General features: G+C 41.5%; 1 protein-coding gene across 4 annotated transcripts in view; it reads left to right on the top strand.

Annotated features, from left to right (window-relative positions):
- IARS1 (isoleucyl-tRNA synthetase 1) overlaps nucleotides 1-22,059 on the top strand; it is a 237,148-nt gene extending 215,089 nt beyond the window's left edge. For all 4 annotated transcript variants that reach the window (XM_065551253.1, XM_065551252.1, XM_065551255.1 and 1 more), the window contains exons 31-35: nucleotides 828-939; nucleotides 7,808-7,933; nucleotides 13,824-13,967; nucleotides 15,071-15,223; nucleotides 21,466-22,059. In XM_065551253.1, the coding sequence (XP_065407325.1) occupies nucleotides 828-939; nucleotides 7,808-7,933; nucleotides 13,824-13,967; nucleotides 15,071-15,223; nucleotides 21,466-21,548 (618 nt within the window). In that variant the 3' untranslated portion in view covers nucleotides 21,549-22,059. The remainder of the gene's footprint in view (nucleotides 1-827; nucleotides 940-7,807; nucleotides 7,934-13,823; nucleotides 13,968-15,070; nucleotides 15,224-21,465) is intronic.
- The last annotated feature ends 396 nt before the right edge of the window (nucleotides 22,060-22,455 follow it).

Here is a 22,455-nt window from a genome sequence, read left to right as displayed (position 1 = left end):
TCCACTTCTGCAAATTTTATTGTGGAAGAATCCTGAACTGAATAGGAATAAAGAAAAAACAAAGCTTTAAGCATGTGAAGAATCCATTACCAGAAAATGCTGACTTTTCTGCTGTCAAGAAGAGAATGCTCTGCGTCATTGCTAGGCGTTACTTAAATAGCATAGTCCATGATTAAGGTGTTTTTGCTTGCTTAGAACTTGCTTTCTGACTAATTGCAGGGTGTTTCTGATTTTAGGGTATTGGGGGAAGAAGCAGGAGAACAAAACCAGCCCACAGTTCATGTGTCTCTCTCCGTATTCCAGGGGGTTTAAGAAGTTTTTACATAGCACTTCACAACAAGGTGGAAAGTGGGGTTAGGTGTAGGCTTGTGGTTTGGACATGGGACTGAAATTCAGGAGATGGAAGTTTTTCTCAGCTCTGCCTCTGTCTTGTTGTTTGACCTTAGGCAAATCATTTATGATTTCATTTTCAAAGGTGTTCGAGCACTTGCGGTTCCCATTGACTTCAGTGGGATTTGTGGACCACAGCATTTCAGAAAATTAGGGTGTTCTAGCTCTCTGTGTTCCAGTTCTCACACCCTCCCACCTTCTTTATCTCAGAGGCGAAGTAAGGGTGAATTTATTCATATTCACAACACTGTCTCAGATCCTCAGAGAGAGAACACTATAGAATTTACAATTATGTTCTCGTGTAATTATTTTTTAATATAATGATCCATAGAAATGTCCTAATGTGTGCTTATTTTGAGGCATATGTTTTGTTTTTGTTTTCTATCTTAATAGAGTACTACTGAAGTAAAAATACTCTTGTTTTTGTTTTGTTTTAGTTGAAGGGGTCAGAACTAGAAATCACACTTGTCAGAGGAGGCTTACATCATCGTGTTGACCCAGCCTGTGCTTATGTCAATCTCAACATCTGTATTAATGGTACAGAGCAAGGTAGGAGATTTTTGTTTTAACTAGACATATTTAATGTTTCAGAGCCATCACCACATAAGATGAATTAAGGAATAATATGATGGATAACAGAACAAAGAGATTATGTGCACAAGGTGGTGCTGACTTCCTTTACATCGTAGTTGTAAATAATATTTGATAAAGGATTATTGAGGAAATCTAACTTTCACTGTTCTAACTAAGTCTTTAAATGAGAGATGATACTCAACTGGGTGAAAAAAAATAGTGTGTATAGTGCTTTTTAATTTATGTATATATCACTACATGCACAAACAACAAAGAGTCCTTGTGGCACCTTAGAGACTAACAAATTCTAAGGTGCCACAAGGACGACTCCGTTGTTTTTGCTGATACAGACCCACACGGCTACCACTCTGAAACTACATGCACATAATGTTTTACAAAAGGGACAGTGCCCTGCTGAAAGAGTTGACAGCCTAAGTATCCAACCCAGAAATCCTTTTACTACGGTGTGTAGCACATAGTGCTCTGAATATCCAAACAAACTACTCAGAAGTAAGCATTATGCTTGTTGATAAATATATTGCAGGATTGGATGCTAAATTAAAACAAGAATGGGGGTCTAGCAGGTGGCCTGTGCCTGAAAGAGCCAGCAGTGTCAGGGAGCAGCAAGCTCTTGCCTAAGGAGAAGCACAACCAGCAGGTGATGGAAACCAGCTAATCCAGTTCAGCAGCAAACATTGACTCTGAATAGATTCCCAGGGGATTTCCCAAATCAGAAGAGAGACAGCCACATTCTTGTAGCTCCATACTTACTAAGGCAGTTTCGACTGTTTGACCTACTGCAGATGTCCATTCAAGCACAGATCCAGCTCCTGGACTGTTGAGACCTGATCTCCCAACACCACAGCCAGATACTCCACTCAGACATGAGGGCATGACAGTTGGCTGGTACCATAGAGAAGGACTGCTCCCTGCAGGTCCAGGAAATCCTGACAGAGAGCAGGAAATATTTAACCAGAAAGACTTATTCTTCTTCGAGTGATTGTTCACGTCCAGTACACATTAGGTGTGCGCGCGCTGCGTGCACGGACATCGGAAACTTTTTCCCTTAGCGGCTCCCGTCGGGTCGGCAGGGTCCTGCCAGAGCGGCGCCCTGCTCTAGGGTATATATATCCCTGCAGACCCGACCCCTTCAGTTCCTTCTTACCGTCCATGGCGGCATTGGAACAACTCTGTCTCTCGTCTGAGAGTGTCCCTTAGCATAGTCATTAGTGTTATCTCAACAGTTATCAGTTTTAGTTGTTAGTGTTAAGCTTAGTAGTTAACAGTTCCTTAGGAAGTACTCTAAGTTCTTGTTGTAGGTGTTTGGTCAACCCCGGCCCTGGGCGGCGGGGTATGCCGCACGCCCAAGGCTTCAAGGCTTGTGCCACGTGCCGTAAGCCTATGCCATCGAGCAACCCCCACGACTCGTGTCTCCGTTGCCTGGGGGAAACTCACCAGAAAGAGTGCTGCAAGATCTGTAAGGCATTTAAGCCCAGGACTAAGAAAGAAAGAGACTTTCGCCTCAAGCAGCTGCTCATGGAGATGGCGTTACAGCCCTCCACTTCGACGGCACCGTCTGCCTCAGTGCGGAGCGCCCCGGCATCGGTTTGGGACCCGGCGCCGGCGGGTCACCCGAAGCCCACGGCACCGACCCAATGGGGGCATTTACGGCACCGGTCGTCTTCGCCGGCAAAATCGAAGGGCCAACCCAAGGCCCGAGGACGCTCCCCACATAAGAGGGCAGCGCCAGCGAAGACCTCGAGTGCGCCTAAGGCCGTTACGGCCCCGGCACAGGCCCTGGTAGTGGCTCCGGCGCCGAAAGGCCCGTCGAGCCCCGGGATAGGCGCGTCGAGCGAGGAGGAAGGGCTGGAGGAGCTCTTGGAACAGCCCTCCACTCCGGACACATATGAGGCAGCAAAAGACCTCATTGAATTGTCTGTTGAGGGCCCTCCACAAACTAAGGACGCTCTGCCGAGACTGCCATCCAGAGGCAAGCCGGCGATGGTGTGCCCTTCATGGTCGCCATCTCGGCACCATTCACGGCACCGGTCCCGGTTGAGTTCCACTTCGGTGGACTCCCGGTTGCCCTCCGTGCAGAAAGCGCCACAGCTGTCGGGCCTCAATAAGCGGTCGGCACCGACTCAGCAGCCATACTCGAGTCGGCACTGGGACGCGTCGGCTACACGTTCCCTGAGACCGACCACCCGTAGTCGTTCCCGGTCCCGTGGTCACCGGTACCGATCCAGGTCCAGGTTGGCGAGACACTACTCCAGGTCCTGGTCGCGGAGACACTACTCTCCAAACCCGGACCAGCACCGTTCCACGGCACCGCCGTGGCCTTCAAGATCACCGTCTGTGGTGTCAGAGACTGACTCAGGCCAGTACGGCGGGTATGCCCACAGGACACAGGCCAGTAGAGACTACGAAACCTCTGGTCACCCTCAATGGGGCCAGCCAGGCCAATGGCCATTCTGGACACCCTGGGCCTACCACCAGCAAGGCCCCCCATCTAGGGCCTCGAGATCTGGGCCATCAGGGTACCGGTCCCGTTCTCCGTGGTACCGCCCGCCCTCTCACAAGGAGGCAACGATCTCTAGACTGCAGGAGCAGGAAGGAGTGGACTCGGCACAGAGCACGGTACCATCTCAGTCCCATGCCGTGGGACAGGCCCCAGAGGAACAACCAGTCGATGACTGGTTGCAGGAAGGCGAGGATGGGCAAAAGGCCCCGACCTCTTCCTCGTCGCCGGACGAGGCCGTGGCGGGCACAACAGTGTCTGGCCCTCCCCCGATTGATCATCGGGCACACCAGGACCTGCTCTGCTGGGCAGCCCTCAATCTGGGCTTGCAGGCAGAGGAGACCGTAGAGCAGGAGGACCCCATGGTCAACATCCTGATCCCGGAGGGCCCCTCCAGAGTCGCTCTCCCGATTATACGAACAGTCCAGTCTAATTATAAGACGGTATGGCAAACGCCGGCTTCCAGTGCACCAACTGCAAGGGGCGTGGAGAGGAAATACTTTGCCCCGTCTAGAGGGTTTGACTTCCTCTTTTTGCACCAGTCTCCTTGTTCGCTGGTAGTCTCTGCGATCAACGAACGGGAGCGTCATGGCCAGCAAGCCCCTGCGCCCAAGGGCAAGGAGGCGAAACGCTTAGACTTATTCGGGAGGAAGGTCTACTCATCTGGGAGCCTCCAGCTGAGGATCGCTAATCAGCAGGCGATTCTAAATAGACACAACTTTAATTCTTGGGCATCAGTCTCCAAGTTCAAAGAATCCTTACCTCCGGACGCACATCCAGAGTTCATGGCCCTAGTGGACGAAGGGATGGCGGTGGCCAAAACTTCGTTGCAGGCCTCCCTTGACTCAGCTGACGCAGCGGCTAGGACAATCGCGTCAGGGGTAGTGATGAGGCGCTCGGTATGGTTACAGGCTTCAGGCCTTCCGCCAGAGGTGCAGACCACCCTGCAGGACCACCTGTTTGAAGGGTCAGGCTTGTTTTCAGACCAAATGGACGCCAGGCTACATAGCCTCCAGGACTCACGAGCGACCCTAAAGACGTTAGGAATGCATACCCCGGTGACACAGCGGAAGCCCTTTAAGCCTCACCCTCCACAGAGGCAGTATCACCCTCGCCATCGGCACGAACCGTACCGCCGTCGTGGCAGGGATAACAGGCGGAGACGTAACAATACGCCTAACCAAGGCCAAGGACATGGCCAGGGCAAGCCGCAGCCAGGGAATAAACCAGGCTTTTGAAGTTACGCTCGAGGCCAGCGTACCGCATCCCATTCCGGATCCACCTCTGGGGTTCAAGGACCGCCTGTCCCATTTCTACCGTGCATGGTCACGCATAACATCAGACCGCTGGGTCCTGCGCACAGTGAAAACGGGCTATACCCTCCAGTTCTCCTCGCCCCCTCCCTTCCATCCCCCTTCCCCGTCCCTCTTCAGGGACCCCTCTCACGAGCAACTTCTCATGCAGGAGGTGCAGACCCTCCTCACAGTGGGAGCAGTGGAAGAGGTCCCACCAGACCTAAGGGGAAAAGGATTTTACTCCAGGTATTTCCTGATTCCCAAGGCAAAAGGGGGCCTCCGTCCCATTTTGGACCTGCGTGGACTAAACAAGTTTCTGGTCAGGACGCGTTTACGTATGGTCTCCCTTGGAACTATTATCCCATCCCTGGATCCGGGGGATTGGTACGCTGCCCTCAATATGAAAGATGCGTATTTTCACATTGCCATCAACCCGGCCCACTGACGGTTCCTGCGCTTCACCATCAACCAGCGCCATTTTCAATTTACGGTCCTGCCCTTCGGCCTAGCATCGGCACTGCGAGTGTTTACGAAATGCATGTCCGTGGTAGCAGCCTTCCTTCGGAAAAGAAGGATGCATGTGTACCCGTACTTGGACGACGCTCCTTGCAGGCAGGTCGGAGGCAGAGGTCCGCTCTCACGTGACGCTGTCCTTACAGATGTTCGGCAGGCTCGGCCTACTGGTCAACGTGCCCAAGTCCACGTTAACTCCTACACAGAGACTAGACTTCATAGGTGCAGTCCTGGACTCGGTGGCTGCGCGGGCAAGTCTCCCAGAGTCGCGGTTCTTGGCAATTCAAGGGGCCATAAGCTCCGTCCAGAAATTTCTCACGACGACGGCAAGGTGCTCCATGCACCCACTACGCGATCCATCATCAGGCCAGAGAGGACGCAGTAGTTGGCAGGGCTGTTCTACAATCAGTTGTACCTTGACTCCTACCCACCTCCAACGGTAAGCTTGGGAGTCACCTAATGTGTAATGGATGTGAACAATCACTCAAAGAAGAAAAAACGGTTACTTACCTTCTGTAACTGTTGTTTTTCGAGATGTGTTGTTCACGTCCATTACACTTCCCACCCTCCTTCCCCTCTGTCGGAGTCACCGGCAAGAAGGAACCGAAGGGGTCGGGTCTGCAGGGATATATATACCCTAGAGCGGGGCGCCGCTCTGGCGGGAGGGGGGGCCCTGCCGACCCGACGGAAGCTGCTAAGGGAAAAAGTTTCCGATGTCCGTGCACGCGGTGCGCGCACACCTAATGTGTAATGGACGTGAACAACAAATCTCGAAGAACAACAGTTACAGAAGGTAAGTAACCGTTTTTTCATCTCAGTGAGAGTGGTTTTCAATATGGATAGCCCAACATGGTCTGAATCTGATTCAGACCTCAATACCACAGATCTTTGACTACCTGTTGCACTTAAGAGATTGGTATTTCACTTCTAAGGTCCAACTTGCAGCAATTTCACCTTGACATCCTCTGGTACAGTCATGCTCTGTCTTTTCTCATCTGATAATGACAAAGTTCCTCAAAAGGCTGTTACATACTTACCCACAGATCAGAGAACCTACTTCTGCCAAGAACTTCAACATAGTCATCCTGAGGTTCATAGAGCCTCCTTCTGAACCTCTTTCACAGTATTCCTTATATCAATGTGCTGACTCTGAAGACAGTCTTCCTCATGCCAGGAGTGATTGAGCTTCAGATGCTTGTGACTGAACCCCCTATACAACATTTCAAAGAGACAAAAGGGTACTAAAATCTTACCTGAAATAGGGAAGTACACTAATAAATCCAATACAAGATTAAACATTGTTTTTTGAAGACTTCCGTTCTTTAAAGTGTATAAGATTTTTCTGAGTTCAAATATGATGTCAGTCTCCAAGGGACACAGAGATTCACCCTGAGAGGAGCATACCCAAAATGCCAGCTGGGATATTGCAGCTCCCATAAGATACTGAAAATAATTGGATTTTGGGTATTGAACTATTTTGTTTTTGAAATGATAGCAGTATTTTGAGGTGATAGCTTAAATCTCCTTTTAAAGGTCTCTGAGAGGGTCTTTTCTGTTTTAATTGAACTTAAATGCTAAATTTGTGATGGAACACCGATTTAACTTTTACTGTATTCATGTTGACACTTTCTTAATAGAAATCTGTAGCATAAAACAGTGTCTGTATACAGGACAAAATACTGTATGTCTATAGAGCATCACTATTTAGGACTTTACCCTGTATGTGTTTAGAAGAGTGATCAAGCTGCCAGTTAATTGTAAACCACTCCTGCATTTGGCACATCAGTTACTTTCACTTAATTGCAAATATAATGCACCATGCCATCATTGAATATATACATAAATAATTGATTTGATTTGATTATAGTCTATTTAATTTGCATGCATGTACGTCTCCCTGGTAGATTAATATGTAAACCAATCTCCTGCACGTGCTAGATTTTAATGAGTGCATATTGCATTTAATGTACATTCAATGTATATTTTTGGGTTGTACATTGATTTATCCAATACAATATAAAACATTTGCCACAGGATTTTGATGTAGCAAAGGAGCACATTTGTATTTACAGTTTTCAAGAAATACCCAAATTGTCTACATCGCATACAAATAAGTATGTCTCTGGACTGTGATTTTGTTACTAAGATGACATCATGCATAAATATTTGCTTCCTTTAAGATTTAAATTTCTGTCAAAATTTATAGGATTATTGCAGCTGATTAAAGCTACTGAAAGACACCCACACAAATTCTTCAATGGAGATTAGGTTTCTTTTAACTAAACCTATCCAGAAACAGGTTTTTTTTCCCTCTTATAATGGGCTTAATTTAAGAAAAGAGGAGAACCATAGTTCATATTCCTGGGATAAAGAAATGTGAGAGACATTTTTTCATTCACTATAATCAGTATTGGTTTTACATAATATAGCAAACCAATTCTAAGTAGTTCATCATTGCAACAGACAAACTCATTTCTTAAATTACATTTTAATTCTTCATTTTTGTTTTTATTTTTAGATGGTGTGTTGCTGTTGGAAAATCCAAAAGGAGATAATAAATTAAACTATACTAAACTTGTAGATGCTGTGTCCTGCATTTTTGGCCTTAAAAATTCAAAGCTGTCAGTTTTCAATGGAAAATCAGGTACATGGTGTTTGAGGATGAAAGCTGAGGAAGTGCATACAGTAGCAATTCAGTTGATTTTCGAAGAATGTCATTGGCAGCTTGTATCATTTATTGTATCATTTTCTCAGATTGTGTGTATGAAGTTTCTAAAAAAGAGCTCCTGGGAAGTATGCCCAGTATTCTAGGGCTGATTTTTACTAAGCATATGAGAATGTGTTTATAGATAGTTTACAGTTATAAACAATCTAAATGGTTTTAAAAGTTCCTGTTAAATGGTGTTCATCACTTTTGTTATGCTATCCATTTCCAATTTGTATTTCTTTTTCAGTTCTCATTAGGATGAAATTTCATCTATTTCAGAAAGCATTTTCATCAGTTTAGTACTGTACCATGAGTTGGCAAGCTGCCATGAAATATAGTTGCATGATTTTGCAAATACACTAATAGATGGAGTTAGAACTTAAATTGAGTACAAACTGATTTTCCTTTTTTGTCAAATTCTTTGCTGTTGCCATATTTTTGTATTTTACAGCAGAGCAGTTTGAAGATCTCCAGACTTCTTCTGTTAGAGAACAGTTTATTTTGAAAATATTTTTGTAGGATTGAATTTGTGTTCCGACTCTGTAAACAAATGAAAATGTAAAGTGCACTTTATGGGTTACGTACAGAGCACACATAATTTAGCAAGCATAACAGAGATAAAGTGGCTGATACAACTGAAAAATGTTGCAATTCGTGACCATGATACCTTAGCAAACAAACTAGCTTTATTTTCATGTCTGTGAGATCAAGATTCTGTTTTATGATAAGATTACATTTTGTATTCTGTTGTATTAGAATTAAGGGACAATTGATTGGCTGGTAGTGTAAAGACCCTAAGTAACCAAACCACTCAGTGAATAAATCAAAAAAGAGAAAAGTGGTGGCTGCAGCGAAGTAAAAACTTTGATTAGCAAGAATTGGAAATTTATTTTTATAGTATATTAGTGAGTTCTTTATAGACATGTCACCTTGAGTAGTATTGCTCTAGAGAGTTTTAAAAACTGAAGCATTTAAAGTTAATATGGATTCTACAAATTAGACAATTCAAGGTTCAACAGGTGTGGATATAAAGGAAACCTGTAGATAGTGTTTGCAAAATTGACAGAGGTCAATGGTTATGGAAAGCTTATTTTGTATCTTTAAAATACAAGGGGGAGATGGAGGTAATAATTTGATCATTGTGAATGGAAAGTATGAACAGTTGCCTTAAAATTCCTACAGGGCTATTAGGAGCAGAAGTTTGTACCCATACATTACATCACTGGACCAGTAACTTGCCTTAGACCTGTATCCCCACCATTTTTTTCTTACATTTTTGCCTTTCCTGTTTCTCATTCCCTGAAAAAATATTTTTATCTTCATGTCTTTAGTAGAATGTCTTTGGGGTACCCACACTGAGCCTCTCTATCTGACACACTCCATTTGCCTTATTCAGCTTGTTAATAGCCAGGATGCTTAAAGCGGTTGGTTGCACAGAACCAAGTGGAATATTTCTACCATATGAAAAGAGTACTCTGCTGTTCAGGATTGCTTAACAAGACCATCTAAAATAAAGTTGGCTGTGGAAGAAAACCTTTCCTTAAAATAATTTTCCAAATAGCAGTAATGTGGTGTATTTGGAACGAGAACAAAATCAAAGTAGTCTGGTGTGAAGTTGTAGAGATAAGTAGTCGGTAGAACCATAGTTTACCAGAATGCGCTCCCTCCCGCCCCCCGCTTCACATCCTATAGTCTGAGGTGGTTGTGCGGGCTTTGTCTGGGTCAGCAGAGGAAGGTAAACCCTTGGCTCCTTCAAGGATTGTGCCTGCCTCTGGGCTTGAGGAGGGGGGCTCTGTGGCTGATTGGTTGGACAGAAGGGTGCAGCATTCTATTTGCTCCCAAGGGGAGGATTTATAAGCCCTTCCCCTTATCCAAGGGTACCATTCTGCTCAGGGAAGATACCCTCTCCCCATCTCTCCACGATATTAAGGTAGGGCTGGGTTTTGTGGCAATGCTCTGGGCATCGTGCTAACTGCCTTTTTGGAGTTAGGAAGGAATTTTTCCCTCACTGCCAGATTGGTCTGGATAGGGTGGGTTTTCTTGCCTTCCCCTCAGGGACTTGGTGGGTAGATTAGACTGTATAATTAATTTTGTTGCTACTTGACAGGAGTCCAATTAAGGTGATTGTTCAGTGATGGGTCTGGTATCTCCTAAAGAAGGTGGGGAATGGGGTTGGGGCACCTTATGTCTTGTACAGCAAGGACACAGCCCTCTCTTCCCCAGACACTTAATCCTTGTCTGAGGCAAGGGTGGTGGGGCCCCAGGACAATGCTGGGATTGAGGAGGGTGAGGGCTAACAGCAGCCTTCAACCACATGGAATAGGTTACAAAGAAAGGTGAACTGGACAAGTTACTGCTGGATAATTCTCAGATGTGTTCCTTAATGAAGCTGTGGTCTAGTTAAATCACATTCCTGATTATCTAGTCTTTCTTCCTGTGGTGTCCGGGACAAAGGGCCTCAGCAGAATGAAGCTGACAGCCATTTAAAATGAAAAGTATTTTTTTTAACAGTTAAGATAAAATGTACACATTGTGCAGTTGTGGATAGGTAAATTTTGCCCCCTGGGGGGTGGTTTGGCCTAGAATGAGAAGAACTGTGGTTTTGGGAAGTCCATCTTACTGCCACTCCCAGTTGAGTGGCTGTGCTTTCCTACTACAAATCTCAGCTCTCAGGCTGAACTGAAGGTTTTTTAAAAGCTTTAATATTGATGTACAATGATGGTTTGTGATTTTTCACACTTTTTCACAAGTATGTGACAATATTGGATTCTGTCTACTCTGAAAGACTAAAAAAAAAGGAAATGGTGACAATATTGCAGATGGAGAGTTGTCTCTGTGTTGACATGGCAATGGCGCTGTGATGCAAAATACTAGAGTTACTTGAAAGATAAATCACAGTTTCTGTCACTCATGCTTGTCCACCTCCTACCTGGATTATTCCAGCTATCCAATATTACTGTGAGCTCCTTGGGCCATGTCTCTTACTTGTTCTGTAAAACACCTTGCACATTGAAGGTGCTATATAATTAATACATAGTAATCATGGGTTTAGTGCATGGCAGTGCTAGGCAAAGCTGTTCTAGCTTCATGCAGCTTAAAAATAACTGCTGCTAGGTCTCTCTACGTTATAAATTCTTTTCACTAAGTATTGTGCATTAGTGACTTGATTTTTTTTTCTTCTTTGTTTGTTTGAAAAATAACTGTTAACTCTCTAGAGACAGCAGACACATACACATGTAACCACATCCCCTTCAGCATTCAGTTTGCTGGAATATGCTAGCATAAAATTTAAGTTTAGCTTTAATCTGGCCCTTTATTCCTGAAATCTGCCAGTTTCATGAGAAACCAGGGAATTTTGTGCATTTCTTTATTGCCTAATGATCTTGTGGAATATTTTGTTTCCTTATATACTTGCTGTTGCATCAAATATTCCCCCTGATCTTTGGAGTAAGATGTACCATACCATTAGTTCCACATTAAAATGAAATGAAATGAGCCGACAGAAGCAATACACTTGTCGGAACATATTAACCAAGAGGAATACAGCTGAAGGTGCTGTCTCATCACCAAGTGGTGAGGGTCATTGGTAAGGTTTGTCATTGTCTGATTCAGCATTTTGAAGGGAAAACTTAGCCATATCAGCTTTAGTGAAATCCACTAACTTAGTGTTCTAAATTATTTATCCCTTCTATGGTCTCATTTTACCAGTGTCAGGATGTTTTAGTATCTTAAAATCTTTGATTTTTCAGTTAGTGGCTTAGTTGGGAAAATACTTTTTTTGTTCCAAGTGTTATACCCATAAGCTTAGGTATTTACTATGAGTAGCTGAAAGCCCATGCTGTCTCATAGGTGTAATTTTAAAGTTATATATGATATTTTTAAAGCCAAAAATGGCTGAGAACTTTAAATAATTGGATAGTAACAGACCATGAAGCCCAGTGATGATTGAACCTGGTGATGTTCTAAGCAAAAAGAGCTCACAACCATGCTTGTAGCTCAAGGGTTCTCCTTTTTTTTTTCTGAGCCCCTCCTCTCACTCTCTCCCCCCCCCCCCCAACATGCAATAAAAATTCCATGGCCCACCTGTGCCACAACAACTGTTTTTCACTAGATTAAAAGCCAGGGCTGGCATTAGGGGGTAGCAAGCAAAGCAATTACCCAGGGCCCCATGCCACAGGGGGCCCCGTGAAGCTAGGTTGCTTGGGCTTTGGCTTCAGCTCCGAGGAGCAGGGCTTGGGATTCAGCTTTCTTCCCTGGGCCCCCGTGAGTCTAAAGCTGGCCCTGCTCTCTGGTTTATTTTGGCGGACCCCCTGAAACCTGCTTGCGGCCTCCCAGGTGACCTCAGACCCCTGGTTGAGAACTGCTGTTGTGGCTGTTTCCATCACTTCACACCAATTCAGCAGACATTATGGGCTTCAGAGTGATGTTCAGGGTCATTGTTTTGCTGGTTGTGTTCATGTGTGGATGGCTGTGTTTGATTTATGTCTTGGAGGTTTGTGTTGATTTATGTGGGCAGCTTTAGGGTGCATGGGTGTGACAGTTGGGCCAAGTAATCCACTGTTTGTGCAAGACTTCCTCATACAACTCATGAAACTTTTGCATGCAACTTAGCTCAACCAATCACCACCCTCACTCTACAGTTATCTCTGATATCATAATAGTTTAGGACTCTTGGCATGTCATAGATTCTTGTCTTACAGTATCTGTACACTGCATGAGTGTAATTCATTAAGTCAAAATGGCTGAGAACTAAAAAATTGGAGGGTAGCAGAAAAGAAAACACAGTGATAATTCAACCTGGTGATATTCTGCACAAAGAGAGTTCTCAGCCATGCTCGTAGCTGCTTCCATCATTTCACACTGACACAATAGAAATTTTAGGCTTCAGAGTGACATTCCTGGAATCTTATTATATAGCTACGTATATGGGCTTGTCTACATGGAAACAATGCACGGCATGCTAGTGTACTGTTGATTCACAGCCCAACTTTGCTACACACTGCGTCTCCATGTAGTCAAGCTCTGCTTGTTAAAAGCTTGAGTGACATGTGAGTCACCTCTCTCTGAGAGATGCCAGCTCCATCTCGCCAGGCCACGTGCTTCTCAAAAAGGGGGCATGAGAAAGTAAACGTTTTAGTTGTTGCTCTTTGACTCTGTTTTGGGTATTGCATGCAAATGCCAAGGGCTTCATACACGATCAAATCATTTTATTAGCCACTGCCTTTGCATTAATTGGCACCTGGAGCATCAGAAAAATATCTTGAATAAACTATTGTCTAAAACATGTTCTATGATGCTTCAGCTAACAAAATTGAGATAGAAGCAAAGACTTTAAAGTTTTAATTTGATGATTTGGAAATGGCTGGTACAAAGGAATCATTGCTGGCTTATTATAAACTATCAAGCAAAATTTTTATTTATTGTATATATAGTTATGATTCTAGAAGTTGACCTGCTGAGTGAGTGAGTTTCCTGGTTTTCCTGTACTAGGGCTGCACTTCTAAGTGACATCATCTTAACTTCCCAGCCTCTTATACAATCTTCGAAGTTTTTTGCACTATAGTGCTGTTGTGCATTCGGAGCCCATTATGCTTGACATGCTAATTTCCATAGCAGATGAGATACTTTGTTTTATGATACAAAGTATCTCTTAACTCACTGCACAAGTTCACTTACGCTTTTCAGAATGAAGAAATATATCTCTCTTGAGAAAGGAAATCATTTCTGTAATGGAAACAGTAGCTAGAAATACTCTGTCAGTTAATCAGATGAGAGCTAGATGTTAGTTAGCCTGTAACGGCCTGACTGGTTTCATTTTTCATTTCAGAACTGTTAAGCAACACTGACTTACTGAGTCTCAGTGGAAAGACTCTTCATGTGACATCAGGGTCAGCCCCTGCTTTGATCAATACCCATGATACCCTCCTCTGCCAGTATATCAACTTACAGCTAGTGAATGCAAAACCACAAGGTACAGTATGTAGGATATTTCTCATTTCAGTTACCGGTTTTATCTGCTGTAATTTAAGTTTTGGACAACAGTGTTCACTTGAGATCTATACATATGTTTGGGTTGGTAGTTGGTGTGTTCTACTTATTGTATTCCATATAATAGAAACTTTCTAATGTACAAAGTGGAAGTTGAGTTTTAGTTTTTCCTCACTTTTGAAAAAGGGGAAAAGATAAGTTGAGAGAGGGGATGATGGTCTTATTGGCATTTAAATATGAGTTTCAGAATTGTTCTCCTATTTCTAACTATTGGTTTGCATATGCAAAACTTGTTCTAAAAGGCTACAAGCCTAAAATTGACTTGAAAAGGCCAGCTTCTCTTGTAATGGGATTATCACTGAGTGCATGATGCAGGAATCACAACCACGGCTTATACACGGATTTAAGAACTAGGGGAATTATTTCATTATCAATCTAGAGATCAAGATGTGTGTATAATTTGGTTTCTTGTTCATTAATCCCATTGTACGTTCATTACTTTGCCTCCCCTCCCTCATTACTTTGCCTCCAAAAGACTTGCCTTTCCAGTGAAGGGTTTGTTTTAGGCCTGGTTTCTGTGCAAAGAACTGTCCTTATTCCTGCATGGACTCCTTTTGAAGTCACTGGAAATCGGCGTGGGCTGACCCTGGGCAGAAAATAGGACCATGATCAGCAATTTATTTGGTGTTTTTCCTTGAGCATTTATGATCTGTACTTCTGTGAAAGAGTAGATCACCTGTGTCATACTGAAATATTTGTTTTCCATAACCCCTCTTCAGCAACTGTGGCCTGCCCATTGTAGGGGGGCTAGTGATTTCCTTTCATTTGTTGATGTGCTCACAGAGTTCAGTGTTTATGGATTTATCGCTCAAAAAGACAACTTTCCAGCGATGACTCTGTGATAGATATTTGTTGTTGTATTTTAGCTTATACATGGGTAAGTGAATGCTATTAAGGAATGCTGTTGAGGAAACAGGTGAGTTGAAGGAATAAGTCCTAAGCTTATGGGTCAAGACAAATGCAAATGTGTAGTAGGAGGCAATTTCCTCCGCTCAGATTGCAATAATACACAATTTGTTTCCTTAGAGTGTCTGAAAGGAGTGGTGGGAACTCTTCTAATGGAAAACCCAGTTGGTCAGAATGGACTAACATATCAAGGTCTTCTCTATGAAACAGCAAAAGTGTTTGGTCTCAGGAGCAGGAGGCTAAAATTGTTCCTAGATGAAGCACAAACACAGGGTAAGTTACTTAATGCCTGAGTGTACTGTGGATTTTTTTGCTTATGTACTTTTTTTCTCTTCAACAACAGCGACATATCCTTTTAATTGGATTCCAGTGGATTATTTTAGTTGCCTACAGTCTACATTTCTTTCTAATTATCTTGCCTGACAATTCATTGTTTTCTACTTAGTTTTTAAAATCTTTAGATTAGTATGTAAGTGTTTGCAATATCGGGGCCTTAGTGTGTTAATCAGACTTGAGTGCATCTGATCTGGGGTCTCAAACCTATATTTAATCAGTGTTAAATTTATTTCATCCAAAGTACATCATATACATACCAACAAAGAGTACTTTTCATGTAGTAAAATTTTGCATGAGTAGTGCAATTACATGCATTGGCTGAAATGGCTAAAAATAGTTCTCTAGGAGCCTCTTCAGTTGAAATTGAAAGGTCAGTCAGTCTAATGAAAATGTCAGTTATGTACTGATGCGATGAGTACATTTAAAAAGAAGTCTCTACTTAGAGGAAAAAAATAATTTAAATGGTAGCAGATCAGATTTTGAGAATCTGTTCTGCAGTAAACTGCACATCATTAAAGCACTGCAGAAGACATAAGAACAGAATATATCCTGCACAGTTTTAATTTGTGTAAATGTAGCTGTATATGAAATCTTGCTGACTAGAGAGAACACTGTAATTTGGCAGCAGTTGATGTTACACTTCTTTGTTAAAACCTCATCTGTCGTTGGTTTCTTTCAATGTTATTGCAGGGCAGAAAGATCTCAGTGCAACGAATGATCAGTGTAGCTGCGCAAATAATTATCACAGAGAAAATACTGGCTTGAAATAGTAAAATAAATTAGAAAAACAATGTAATGTACAGTTATCCAGTATTGGAAGGAAAAAAATGAGGAATGACTTTAAACTTTTTTTTTCTCTGCAGCAAAATATACCAGTACAGTAGCTAGTACATTTTTATACTATAATTCCTACACAAATGAAAATGGATAGATTTACTCTTAAGGTTAAATAAAGTATAAATTAAGTTAAGGAAAGTCATACCATCCATCGATGGATAAACCATAATTTTTGCATAACATGTAAATTTAAAATGTGCTGCAGTTTCTGTAAATACTCTTCTTTAAAGGCTAAAAGCCCTGATTGGAATACTCTCTAAATCATACCTGAGCCCCAAGAAGCATAGTACTTTCATTTGGTTTACAGGCTGATTTGTGTAGCTAACACACTATGTGTGTAATGGTTACAATTCTATTGTCTTGATTCAAGTTCTCACTTTCCTTTTCTCTATTAATATGATGTAATATAGGAAGTGATTTGGCAACACTTTTTATAGTATAAATACACAAATTGAGTTATGACTCTTAATTCTTTTTTATGACATCATTACATTAAATTATCTGCCACAATGAGCCAAGATCAATATCTTGCAAATGTTTTTAGAGAAAATAATTATTTTGGAGTAAATTATATTTTGGGGCTTCTGTAAATTTTTTAGTACAACTAATGGAAATGCATATTTCTGCAATTTTACTTATTTTTTTAACCATCTTTTTATCCATCTATCATTATAGCCACAACTCCAGAAAATGTTTAAAACTTTGAAATGGCAAACAGCAGCTGTGGTATTTCATAGTCTTGGAGATTCTATTTTTTTTTATTAACTCGTTAGGGCTACTTCTAATACAAAATAATAATTTACTCATTGGTAAATAGTTAAAGAACTTGATAAAATATCAGCTGGAATTGTAAAACTGCTGGTGCCAGGTGTTGGACTGTTTCTCACAGGCTGAAATGAGTTTTGAAAGTCTTGAAAAACTTATTTTTTTTTAATGTTTTTGTGTCAAAGGAAGTGAGGGCATGCAGTTTCTTTTATAATTTTTTCGTTATGGAACTCCTGGAAAAATCTCTCATAAATGTTAGAATGGTAAGTTTTGCCTAAATAAGGCTTTCAGTTTACACTGATGGGCAAAGTATCTGAGACCTTAGAATTTCAACAGAGCTAGGAAAAGATTACCATATACAGTTAAATGTTAACAGTTACAGTAAATCCTAATTGAAATATATTTGGTTTAGAACACAAGCCCTATCTAGTGTATTTTTATTTCATATTCCAAATTAAAACTATCTTACAATAATAAAGGGGAAGTTTTTTGACTATTTCTTAATGAAGTTATGCATAGAGTAAGGTTACAGTGTACCTTTAACCATGTGATGGTGATAATAAACCCATCTCAAGCAGGTATTATATAATCAATCATGTTCAAAAATAATTTAAAAAAAACTTTGGGACCAAGTTCACAATTTGAGTGACTTAGCAGTGAATTTGGCTTTACTCTGCTTCAGAATAATTCTTTTAAATTTTTTTCTTAATGAGAGAATCTTTTTTGGGGGGGGGAGGGGGTAAGGGAGCTATTGAGGGGAAGAAGTGTTAATTGCTGAAATGAATTAGTGCCCTGACCCTATACCTTTCGTAATTTGGATTTAAAATACTTAAAACGGAAGTCTGCTCTGAAGAGAGACTGTAAAAATGGCATCATGCAGGTCCATGATTTGTCTTATTAATTCCATACAAAACTGGCTCAATTTACAAATAAAACATTTTTTAAAGACAGCCCTGCAGAGTCATCCTGGGCTCCGAGTGTTGAGCTTGGTTCTTTTCTTCCTGTGTGTCACCACTGGTAAAACAGAATCGGTATATTAGTTGCTCTGATGCAACTAATTATGTTGAGAAAAGCTCCCCCCTCGAAGGCTAATAGTTACCCAGGTGCACATCTAATTTGACCTGTGGCACGTGTATTACTGATGGTGATGCATGAGAAGGAAAGAATCCAGTTTGACTTTCAGCTCCCCGGGCAGTTATCTAAGCAAAAAGTAAATTTTAGTTGTAAAAGAAGCGCATTTGATGTAGACCAAGTGAGAGAGACAAACTGAAAACCCCACAATCACCACCAGAAGTGATGCACCTGTGGAGAATAACTGCCTGGAAAAGGATGGAAATTAGTCTTAAAATCAATTCAGAGACTATAGTTAGAATTTACAGGAGCATAAAGCAATCCTGTTTCATAGATGCAGCAGAGATATTTGACAGGCTTGGCAATGTTTGTGAAACATCTGGCAAGATCTTCTACCATTCTGCTATCTGAAAGACCTATCCTTAGGTCAGGTAATATGCCTGCTATCTCCATCCCTCCCCTACACTTGGGCCATAGCAAGCCACCACAATGGAAGAGCAGCTCTGAATTGATTTTAAGACTAATTTCCATCCTTTTCCAGGCAGTTATTCTCCACAGGTGCATCACTTCTGTTGGTGACATATATCCTCCTATTGTTCTCTGATAACAAGCACTTCTTACCATGGAATTTTGAAACATGTCCTCCTATCTTTGGAACATTCGTCACCAAATAATCCTTAGAACTCCATGTACATTGTTTTGGAAAGAAGATTTAAATTACCAATCTGGCACAGTGTGGAATACATTATTACACCTCTACCTCGATATAACGCTGTCCTCGGGAGCTAAAAAATCTTACCGCGTTATAGGTGAAACCGCGTTATCTCGAACTTGCTTTGATCCGCCAGAGTGCACAGCCCTGCCCCCCCCGGAGCACTGCTTTACCACGTTATATCCAAATTCGTGTTATATCGGATCGCATTATATCGGGGTAGAGGTGTATATTTAACAAGACCGCTACACTAATCTATTTTAGCAATTGTTACTATAATCCCTGCCTTAAGTGTAAAACTCAGCTCTGATTTAGTTGTGGAGTCATAGTCCGGGAGTGCATAATAAGGCACTTAATTTCATTTGGTGCGCTTAGTTTTTCATGGAAACCACCAACCTAGTGCAAAAGTTTGGTGGTTTTCAGTCAGCTTTGGTAATGAGGACCATCCCTGCACTAATATTTTTTGACACCATTTTTAATTGATCCTAAAAAACTTCCAAAATGTTAACTCTCTAGGCATGCCATCATGTAATGCCATGCTTCATGAAAACGGTGTAAAAAAGTACTGCTGCAGAAGATACATATGGGGTGTGGTATCACAGTAATCTGAATCAGGTGAAAGCAGCAAAGAGTCCTGTGGCACCTTATAGACTAACAGATGTATTGGAGCATGAGCTTTCATGGGTGAATACCCACTTCATCGGATGCATGTCACCCACGAAAGCTCATGCTCCAATACGTCTGTTAGTCTATAAGGTGCCACAGGACTCTTTGCTGCTTTTACAGATCCAGACTAACACAGCTACCCCTCTGATACCTGAATCAGGTGGCTCAATATTATTTTTTCACATCAGAATGGTCTTAGATTCTTTTTCAAACAGGTAAAAATAGCCACTGAATCGTCAGGTGAGTTGTACCTGTGATACTGAGAGAAACTGATGTTCATCCAGGTAGCAGGACAGTGAACGCTGAACATGTATAAAATACAGAATATAAATCAAGCTGGTTTCATCACTGTAATTTTGCCCAGTTATTGCGTGTAACTTATATTAAGTGTATATTATATTCTTAATCATTCAGAATATTAAATAGCTGCAGATTTTAGTGTGGGCATTCCTTCTAATGTTCCAGAATTGAAAGCTGTTTAGCTCAGCTGTCTCCTATGCTGAGGAGAATTGTTGTGGTGCGTTTGACTCTAGATGTGGCCTCACTTCACTGCTGCAATACATTCCCTATATGCTCCTGCGAGAGAGGCCCTCTGCCTGTGCAGAGTCCCACTGAGCTTTATAGAACTCCACAGAGAAACAACGGTCCTGCTGTAACGAAGTGGGCTCTGACGGGACACTACTGAGAGTATCAATTGAGGACAAATTGCTTAGAGCAGGGAAGTCAGAGCCAGAAGCTGGGTGTCCTTTATTACTAAAGTGGTACAGAAGAAATTAATCCATCAGACTTCCATGAGACTTTGTTTTTTCTCTTAGTTTTGGTCACACTAATCCACCTCTCAAGTGCAGAGAGTTAGATAAAATGACATTTTCATTCTTTGTTCTGTGCTGTTTTTGTTTTCACTTCATCTTACAAAAGGAAATGGAAGACAGTGTACCTGTAGCATATGGCATATTTAGGAATACTTCGCCACATGTATTTATAACTGACTCTTCTATTATTTGTTAAACTCTTTGTTTTTAAATATGTAGCAGGTATTATTTAATGGAAGGAGACTAAAATAAACATCTAAATGTGCTCACGTACAACTCACTTTCACTCTCTGACTACAGATTTTTTTTTTCCACCTAGTTTTCTCCCACCCCTTTTCTCTTTCTCTGAATGTTGTGTTCTTAGTAGCACTAAGCTCAGCTAAAGCTGCTTGGAGCAGGCAGCCATGTGGAGGAATGAATGTAAACACCTGTCAGAGTATTATGTCTATTGAAAACTTCCCAAATATCCTTGAACACTTTATGCTGCTCAAATAATTTTATTTGGAAGACATCTAGCAGGAGAGGTGATTTTCTATCAGGATGAAGTGAAAAATCTGTACTTCACATGCAGCCCAGTATGCTAACACTCTCTGTTTACGTTAGTATCTATGGAGTTGGGAGTCAGGATTTCTTGTTCTTCCACTGAATGCCACAACCAGCACAGTTCAGAATCTTTAATGCTGCAGAAAGATAAGATGGAGAGAAGCATTTGTGTACCAAAGTCTGAGAGTCATGGTCGATGAGATAATATCTTTTACTGGCCCAACTTCTGAGACAAGCTTTTGAGCTACACAGTTCTAGCATATAAGTGATGAGAGACTAAGAAGAAATAGAAAATGGGGACTTTGGTAACATTTAAGGAATCCTACAATTTCATCATGTTGTACTGTAACTTTTTCATAGTGGACTCCTGATCTCATATTCGTGCAATGTAACATCTTCTTCCTGTTGTCGTCGTCATCATCCACATAACACTATGAGGCCTTGAAACTGCTGAGGGCTTTGTCCCAGAACATATTTTGGGATGTGTGTGTCCTTCAATCTTAAACTGCTTGTTAGCTTTGTTGAAATCATACTAGTACCTTGAAAATGTTGATGAGTGGCAAGCTTAATGTATGCTGATCTCTCCTTTGACTTTATTGCATTATCATGACAGGCTCTGATTTCAGCTGAGGATTTCCTGTCCAAGCATCATTTTGGCTGAGATAAAGAGAACTGGATTATTATTTCAGAATATGGAAATAAGAGTGTTGACAGTGTTCTGTTGTATAGAGATTGCTAATTCTGTTCCATCTTTTCTCTTGCCTTTTGTTCAGAGATTACAAAGGACACCTCCATGAAGACCCTGAATACGAAGACACTGTATGTTCATGTTATACCAACAACAGCTGAATGCTGAGGATTCCATTTTTATTAATAAGCCTCTGTAGACTTTTTTCACAGAAGAGAGATCTGATTCTGATTAGTATGCTTTTTAATGAACATCCAAGTTGTGTACTGTATTTTCAACATCAGCAGTTGTACACCGATGATGTTTTCTACCAGTGCATGTGTAATATGTTGCTTTCAGTTTCAAATACAATGTATTTTCGTTGTTATTATAAGATACTATAAAGGCTATTCAGAGTAATGTCAAATCTTAAGCCTAGATATCTATGCAGTAATTTACCTAAAAGAAATGGACTCATACCTCAGTGATGCCGTTCTCTGCCTGTCCTTTATGCAGAGGCCATCTTTAATTTTCTAAGCCGTGTCTCCAAGGGTGTGTTGTTACAGCTTTGAAACTAATTAGGGAGGAGTTACCCAGTTCTGTGCTTTCACACTAGTTGGGTTTTAATGAAGTGTGGTGTTGATGAAAATACTTCCTAATTTCCATACTTTGGAACAATAAATTTTCTTTATCTCCAAAACAGTGTTTTCCTAATTGGGTGGTAATTCAGTTCCCTACATCCTTAAAGAAGATTGTACTTTGTTTCCTTTGGGATCAGCAAAATCTAAAGAAAACATGAAACGTGTACAGTTTGTCTAAGTGGATGTTATGGATGGTTAGGTTGTAAAATTTGCAAAACATTTTTGTTTTTAGTTTTGTTTACAGTATTCTGCTTGATAACCCAAACGACTAAAACCCTTAATTCATGAACTTTCCTAAGGTCCAAAGAGGGAAGAGAACAAATAAATCAGACTATTTGATCTTATCAAATTGACACTGGATTTGATACAGGTTCCTTTTAGAGATGTGATATGGTATTGGAGTCTGTACTCACTATGAAACACTGGCATAAAAGTTACCTTCACTGTTTTACCAC

Source organism: Chrysemys picta, chromosome 7, assembly GCF_011386835.1.
Source record: "Chrysemys picta bellii isolate R12L10 chromosome 7, ASM1138683v2, whole genome shotgun sequence".
Classification (NCBI taxonomy): domain Eukaryota; kingdom Metazoa; phylum Chordata; order Testudines; family Emydidae; genus Chrysemys; species Chrysemys picta.
The sequence above is the reverse complement of the archived record's forward strand: the minus strand, read 5'-3'. Positions and strand labels throughout refer to the sequence as shown.